This window comes from Salvelinus namaycush, chromosome 41 (genome assembly GCF_016432855.1).
Source record: "Salvelinus namaycush isolate Seneca chromosome 41, SaNama_1.0, whole genome shotgun sequence".
Lineage (NCBI taxonomy): Eukaryota > Metazoa > Chordata > Actinopteri > Salmoniformes > Salmonidae > Salvelinus > Salvelinus namaycush.
In genome coordinates, this window is record NC_052347.1 from 18,376,586 (window position 1) to 18,385,169 (window position 8,584).

Below are 8,584 nucleotides of genomic sequence, written 5' to 3' on the forward strand. Positions count from 1 at the left end.
TTTAGAATAGAAAACAAACCAATGGCAAATTGAGTCGTAAAAACATCTGAAACGTATGAAACTGTAGTATGAAACAACCAAACATCTTTTTTTGTCACATTGTACTTCGAACACACTAAAAATGGTGGCAGTTGTAATGGTTGTATGTATGGGCACTGGTTTGTACAGATGAAAATCCTTTCACAGCTTTGTCAACCATCTGAGTCTTTTTGAAGGGGCAGGACACTCTCACACGTGTCAATGTCTGTAAACTTACATTAGGAGTTCAGGGATTTGGAGCCAAAATGACAAAACGCTTTCCGAGCGTGTGTTTTTAAATGTTCTCGCCAGGTTCCTTGAGAATCCCTCTGTGTGTGAATGGTGAAGAGCAGAGTCTGTCACAGTTAGCCTCCGGTAGCATAGCAGTTCCTCTGTAGAGTTTTCAGGTGTAGTGTCTCAGAGAGGAGATCAGTGGGTATCGTACCTTTAAATTGTTTGTTTGTTGTAGCTGTTTCCTTCAGGAAGACTGAAGAGTCTGGAAAGAGTTCTGTAAATCCAGTGAGATTTCCTCTCTCCTCTTTCACTGAGAGAGCTGGCATTGTGACTCTTTCCTTCCATGACCTTGTCGGTTCCAATGGAAAACCAAAATGGGGGCACTATGGATCTGTATGGAATATGACCTTTGACCTCGGATCAGTCTCACAGGATAAACCAATCATAACCCAACACTACTTCAACCAGAGAGAGCTGAGGGAACTGAAAAAAACACCCCTTGTAACATCCAGGTAACATTTATATAACATTTACTAATTTGAACCACTCTCACCCACAGACTGGTTTGTATTTAACATGCATCATTTCATCACAAACAAGCGCAGGTGAAACAAGATGACATATTTTGAAAAAAGAAAAAGGAAAGTGGAAAAGGAGGGAGTGAAAAAACTCTTGTGCAGGAGGAGAGCTAATACAATCCAACTCTCAGAGGAAGGTCATTTCCAGCTTTTCTCCTTGAATAAAGGGGGACAGGTGTTATTCTGCTGAAGCCCATGCAGAGATGTCGTGTTCAATCGCTACACACCGCTGAAGCCACATTCCCATTAGGCCCAGGCGCTTAGGGGTGTGTGTGTGTGTGTGTGTGTGTGTGTGTGTGTGTGTGTGTGTGTGTGTGTGTGTGTGTGTAGCGTGGAGCAGTGAACACTCATACAAGAGGACACATAGAGTGAATAAGCGAGAGAAAGAGAAAGAGAGAGAGGCTGAAATTCACTTTCGGAACATTCTCTACTTATGAAAAGTATCTCCTTGGCTACCACCTTACATCACACTACAACACTGTTGCTATTGATAGAAACGTACCCTATCGACCCCTATTTTAAATAAAATCCATCACCTTTGGAGAGTTAATTCAATGCACTAAAATGCTGTATGTAAGTCATAGTAAATCATATCGGTCCATCTAACCTGGGAGACTTCAGCACAGGATATCCCGTTTCCCATTTCTCTAGAGGGGTGACTCTACAACCTGTCAGTGTGTCCTTGACAGTGTTGGGGAAGCTACTCTGAAAATATAGTTTACCAAGCTACCAATGACTTCACACTAGAAGAAGTTAAACTACACTAAAGCTACCCTTCACACTGGAAGAAGTTAAACTACACTAAAGCTACCCTTCGCACTGGAAGAAGTTAAACTACACTAAAGCTACCCTTCACACTGGAAGAAGTTAAACTACACTAAAGCTACCCTTCAGAAAGAGTTTATAGTTTACTGAACTAAAGTTACTTTTAAAAAGCACTTCACTGCATCCAAACTACTTAATGAAAAATAATATGTACATTTGAAATGTCATAGAATACAAATAGCAAGAACAGATCGCTCTGTAGTTAGATGTTAACATAATGTGTAATTTATCCTATTAAACACAAAAACTATGTCTCAAGTGAGAATTAGGCAGGTCTGATGCCAGATAGTTTTTTTTCCTACTTCACCCATATTTTATTTTATTTTTGCAAAAGAAGTAGTGTGTAGTTCCAGTGGCTAGCCAGACCTCTACATGGCAGAAAAGTAATGAACTACTGAAAACACTACTAAGATTGTAATATAACTCAGCTACCATTAAGTCACTGCAAAATGTAGTTACATTACTAGTTGGACTACATGTAGTTCACTACTCCCCAACACTGGTCCTTGATACGCAGCCACAATGACAGACTGCCTCCTATAGTATTAATACATACAGGTCACTCTACTGGTTAACAGCTGGATCATGTATTAAAGTGGATTAGGTGAATGTACCCTCTCTATATATCTCTCTCTCTCTGTGTGTGTGTGTGTGTAGGTGGATATGAGCTGTTTTCTCCTTGTTTATGCATTTCTCCACAGTTGCCTGTCAATATTCCAATCCCACAGACTCCTAATCAACTCTCGAGCCAGGCAGGCAGATCTAATTCAATTAGCTTAAACACTCTACACACAACCCACCGCTGCATATTGACCGACCCTACACACACACACACGCGCACGCACGCACACACACATACACAACCTCCCCATGACACAGTCTTGTTTAATTGCTAATTAGTGTGTCTAATTAAAGTGGACGTTCATGGTGTTAATATCCAGAAAGAGGTGTTGGTGTTAATTAAAGGTGTACCTCCTTACTCCGCCCCTCCTTCAGTTGTTATGAAATAAGAGGGGTATTATTCTCTTGAGCTAGAACTGCTGTACAGTGGAACTGTGTGGGTAAACCTGTGTGAAGTGGGTCGCCAGTTAAAGACCACGATCCATTTTAGATCACATTATTAAACGTGGAATGGACGTTTTAAGCCACATTCATCTAGACAAAAGGATTGCCAGCAGCACACAAAGAGCTCACATCAAACGATGCACATTGTCACTATTTTAGCTCTGTTGACCCACATTCATCTGCTGACATGAATATGCACAATACGCAGAATGTATCTCTCTCCCCTCTCTTTATTTACTCTCTTTTTTATCTCTGTGTTTTACGGTCTCTCCATCTCTCTCCATCTCTCTCTTGATCCGTCTACAGAACCTAGTAAGTCACAGTGACCCCTACCCAAGACACCAACAACAACAATACAGCTGTTCACAATCTGATTCCCATTCACAGGGTCCAGGTTAAATGTCTGATCATAGATCAACATGTAGGGCCAGATACCTGATACTCCTCCCTGTAGCTCCTAGCGGCATGTCTCTGCTCCAGGGGCGGGGCTACTGTTTTACACTGCTGTGTCAATTCCTTATCTTCACAGGAGGTTACGTCTGGCCTGTATCACAGTACATTACCCTGCCCGCCTGGTTGGCTAGTCCTGTGCTGTGGCTGACTGAAGACCCAACGTCTGCGTCACAAAGGGCTCTGGTCAAAAGTAGTGTACTGTTTAGGGAATAGGATGGCATTTGAGACACAAGAAAAGCCTGCATCCTCACACCGTAAAGCCTCCTTGAGTGTTTTCAGTTTTTCCTTTATATTCCTCTCCGCTTCCTGTGACTGTGACAGCCACTATTGAAATGCAAATGTTTGTGCACCATCCAATAGCATGGATGATCTCAGGGATAGGAGGGAGAGACTGCTTGACAGCTCTGTTCACAATCACCATGTTTTCCCCCTTTGTATTGCTCTCTCTCTCTCTCTCTCTTTCTCTCGCTCTCTCTGGGTATATTATCTCACTGTGTTTCTGTCTCACCAACACAGACACATACATTATCTGAGCGCCCTACATGCGCCCAAAAACATGTGTAGGAGTTTAGACTGACTCATACACACACACAAACACTGACACACACACATACAGTACACTCGATGACACACGCATACACTCAATGCAGACACAAACAGGCGTTACGTCATCTGATTTCCCGTCTCTACACACAGATGAAAGCGTGGCACAGAGAATGACACTCCAACAGGTGAATTCCACATGAAGTGTTCACTGAACACTGATTGGATGGTTGGCCTGGGCTCCCTGTCTCTAATTATAACTGTAAAGACGATGAGCAGGTTCCAGAAGTAGTCCTAGTCCACATTGACCCTACTGTACTATCATCTCTCTCAGCTCTGGTCCTGCTGATGATAACATGTTTTGACACGGATCAATGAAACCTACTGTAAATGAGTCAGACTCAACTTAACTCTTTCACTACCCTCATTAATTTAATTTTCTCTCTTTCCTTTTGTCTGGCATCTCAAATTGGCAGTTCACCGGGATCAACAAGAGACCCATCACTCTCACTTCCTGTCTTCCTTTCACAGCTTCTGCTGGGCTGACACGCCCTTCCAGTAGTCGAGGATGTCATGGAGGTCCTCCCCTTTGGCAAACTGCACCTTCTTCCTTAAGGCGTTCCCAGCCGTGACGTAGCATGACTCATCCCTCTGGCCCTTCCTGTAGGGCCGGAACCTCTCCCAGATCCTCAGAGAGCTCTCCGAGGAATACTCAGGGCTGGAGGAGTACCCGGAGTAGTTTTGGTGGCGGGAGGGCGAGAGCTGCGAGTAGGAGGCGGCGTCACGGCGGGAGCGGGTCAGGGGCTTGAGGAAGGAGGCCCTCTGGTGCGGCGAGCCCTGGTGGGAGCCCTCGTAGTACAGAGCCGGGACTGAGTGCCGGTGCTCTGAGCAGTGGTAGTCCTCCTGCTGTTCCTGTCCCTGCCCCTGCTGCTGCTGCTGCTGCTGCTGGTGATGCTGGTTGGTAATACCATCAACACCACCACCACCTCCACTACCACCCCCACCTCCTCCCCCGCCGCTCCCCACCAGAGGCAGCCGCTCCAGGTGCTCTCCACACCCCGCGGGGCTGCCTCTCTCTCCTGGGTACTGCTGGCAGGGGTCCGGGCTGCGGGGCTCGTGGACGTCCAGGCTGTAGACCCGGCCTCCTCCTCCGGTCCCTCGTTCCCGGTCACGTCCCATGGAGTTGCAGGACGAGGTGCTGCACTGCTTCTTCACGGCACTGATCACCACCGCAGCGTCAGCGCTCATCTGCCTCACGACAGGGCGCACAGCGGACGCAGGGGGAGGCGGGCGGTAGGGCGGCGACACAAACCCCCCGCCGCTGATCCCCGGACGCTCCGAGAGAGGGACGGAGAAGGGGAGCGGCGGTGGACTGGGGATCTTGGTGGTAGAGGAGGGCAGGCCCGGGCAGGTCTCAGTGATGCCGGGGGAAAGGGGGATGAGGCCACGGGTCAAGGAGGAGGTGCAGGTGGGTGGAGGGGAGGTGGGGTAGGAGGTGGTGGTAGTGGCGGAAGAGGCAGTGGAGGAGGCGGCCATGACAGAGTCCAGCTTCAGGGCGTCAATGCAGTTATTGATAATCTGGTTGACCTTATCCACCTCCATGGCGATGGTGGAGATCTCCGAGGCCGAGCCTCGCCCGTCGTCGTCCGAATCCTCCCCCACGTCCGTCCCGTCCTCTTCTCTTAGATCCTCATCCCTCATCCCTCCCTGTCCTCCTCCCATCCCTCCATCTCTCATCACCCCCTCCGTCCTCACATCCATGTAGTTGCCTTTGCTGGTCAGCATGGCCTCAGAGAAGGCGGTGGGCATCTTATCCTGAGGGATGGAGGAGAGTCTGGAGGAAGAGGTGTTGGCGGAGTGAAGCATGCCCGAGGAGGAGGCAGACATTGGTAGCTTGCCCCCGTGTGTGTGGTGCTGGTACTGGTGGTGGCCCTGACCCTGGGCCTGCTCCTGGAGCTTCTGCACCGCAGACGGGTCGTTCCCCACGGCCGCCGCCACCTCCGGGCCATACCTCATTTCTAGAATTGTCTTCTTCACACAGATGGACTTTTGCTTCTCCTCACGCCTCCTCTTCTTCCTCAGACAATAGTAGACGAGGCCCAGGATGCAGAGCATCCCGAAGATGCAGCCCACGATGGTCATTATGTAGTGGGTGGTGGTGGAAGGTGTTGGCGGCATGTCGTCGGGGTTCTGGGCTCGGGTGGAGAACTGGAGACAGGTGTGGTTGTAGCGCTGGGAGGTCCGGATGGAGGCCACGCAGAAGGTATAGTTGGTGTGTGGCTTGAGCTTGTTCAGCGTGATCATCTCCTTCTTGAGCTTCAGGTTCATGACATCAGAGACAAATGTGTTATTGTACTGCACCAGGATGTACATCTTGCTGTAAGGTCTGGGGATCTGGACCATGATAGAGGCTGTGAAGAGGGACACGTGGTGGAGCTTGATGCTGGGGCTGAAGCTGTGCTCCGTGGAGGAAGACGAGGTGGTGGGTTGGTGGTACGGACCCACGCGGTCAAACATGTCCGGGCCCATTCCGGAGGAATCTGAGTCTGGCGGGAGAGACGTCATCCCGGGGATGAAGACCCCATCCCGGCAGACAGAGGACAGAATCGTCCGAGCGTTGTGCCCAGCGTGGCCGGACGCGATGGGACTCAGGAGTGGGTAGCCAAACATCTCCCTGGGGGTCTCGCACTGGAGCCGGTCGTAGGTGTGTGTGACGTTATTGAAGGCCTCCAGCCAGGTGAGGAAGTTGTACAAGTCACAGCCACAATGGAAGGGGTTCCCAGCCAGCTCACACACCATGAGGCGATTCAAAATGGTAAAGGTGGAGGGGTCGATGCGGGCCAGCTTATTGGATGACAGGTCAATGCTGTTGAGACTGAGGCACTCATCCAATGCATTGTTGCCAATGACCTTGATGAGAACATACAGAGACAGAAAGCAATATATTTATAAAAATCTGAATCATATTGTACATACAGAATAATATAAATTTAGATTTAGCAAATAGTAGCATTGAAATATTTAAAAACTACAGAACTAAACAAAAATCGACCAATGTCACACCTCAATGAGGTTGTGCTGGAGAAAGAGGCACTGCAGCCGGCCCAGGCCCCTCATCATGGCTTCTGTCAGGTTGGTCAGTTTGTTGTAGCCCAGCTGGAGGACCTAGGAGAGAACCAGAAAGGATTACGTCAAGATTAAATCAATCAATCAATCAACCAATCAATCAATCAACCCACCCACCAACCAGTGTACCTGTAGGTTGGCCTGTTGAGCGAAGGCCCCGTCCTCGATGTAGGAGATCTCGTTCTTGGTGAGGTTGAGGTCCGTGAGGTTGGTGAAGCGGTACATGGAGGTGTAGGGGATCATTTTGAGCTTGTTCTCGTTGAGCCTCAGGTCGTGGACCGTGTTATTGATGTGCTGGGGGATGGTCTCATATGGAGGCTGGTTCTGGCTGCAGATGGCTAGCCACACGTAGCCCTTGTCCCCCTCGATCAGCCAGCAGTCCCCCCAGACCAGTCCCGGAAGGTGGAGGAAGAGGAGGAGAGCGGGAAGGATGAGGAGGGTGTGGGTAGATGGAGAGGAAGAGGAGGAGTGAGTGTGAAGCCTGCTGAGCATGATGATGGAGGGAAGAGAAGGAGGAGGACAAATGAAGAGGGCGGTTTTGTTAAGATGGAGGAAACGTGGGATTGAAATAAGGGAAAGCGAGGTTGAGTTTAAAGGAGAAAGAGCGTGGGGGATGGACTGGGGTAGCTAGGTTGTCCTCAGAAAGGGGAGAATGGGTTTAGCTTGGGTGTAGAAAAAGAGGGAGGGGCCTCACACAGTCAGTCACAGCTGTATGGTTGTCATGGTGATTAGCAGAGTCCCCGTGTCTTTTCACTTCCTGTTGGACTGCCGTGGGGAGTGAAACTGCTATTCCTCATAATCTCTCCGACAGGGAGTCTTGTTGATTGATCTGATAGGAAGTAGCAGGATCCGCTGGAGAGACGTGAGTCTGTGGAAGAGAAGAGAGGAATACCGTAAGGCAACAATAGAGTGGTATATGACAATAATAACATGGAATGTACCAAACAACATAGAACACAAAACACCAGTGTTGCATACAGATGGAGTGTCTTAATTTGATCACCCTGTTTCAGGATAACTTTCCTGGAAATGTTAAACGTGTAATGTATTTGAGGTTTAAAAAGGCTTCTGAAGTTTGTAATTTTCACTTTGAAATTTTAGATTTGATTTTCCCCAAAATGTTTCAACCCCTACAAAAATGTCCCTTAATTTAATCCACATAATAATTCACATTTCCTGTTGATGCAGGATTAGCAAACTGGCTCAAATTAAGATCCTACATCTGTATAAAAAACCTAATCACATGGGACATCTATAAAATCAGGGGCAATTTTAGAAAACTCTGATTTAAAGTGGCACTGTGATGAAGGAGACGATTCTAGAAAAGCACACGTCCTCATTCCTCAAAAAGCAATACAACATCCAGTTTATAGATGAAAACACATCCTGAATGGGAGTCGAAAAAAGCACTGTTTAACACACACCAGCATGACCCCTTTCTCTCTGACAGCCACTCTCTGCAAACAGAACAGATGCTTATTCATGACCATCATGTGCGACCAGAAAACAGCACTTGGAAATAAAGTGCCCTGCATAAAACCTCAACACAGAAACCTAGCCCATGAATACATGATGTTCATTTACAACATGCATCATTCTGGCCTCGGCGCTGATATCTGTGCATCTTAAAGCTTGTGCATGTGACACTCAAGGTTTATTGCTCCGTCGTGGATTAATTCTGGATTATATCCTGGCAAGTGACACTTCATACAGTCTCTCCACCATAAACCCCAGGAATCTTC

General features: G+C 48.0%; 1 protein-coding gene across 1 annotated transcript; it reads right to left on the bottom strand.

Moving 5' to 3' along the window:
* Positions 1 to 4,241: 4,241 nt before the first annotated feature.
* On the bottom strand, positions 4,242 to 7,334 carry LOC120034030 (protein phosphatase 1 regulatory subunit 29-like). The gene is made up of 3 exons (XM_038980421.1): positions 6,972 to 7,334; positions 6,780 to 6,881; positions 4,242 to 6,626 (listed from the first exon to the last, which is right to left on the bottom strand). The coding sequence occupies exons 1-3, from the start codon at positions 7,332 to 7,334 to the stop codon at positions 4,242 to 4,244; spliced, it is 2,850 nt and encodes a 949-aa protein (XP_038836349.1).
* Positions 7,335 to 8,584: the final 1,250 nt, after the last annotated feature.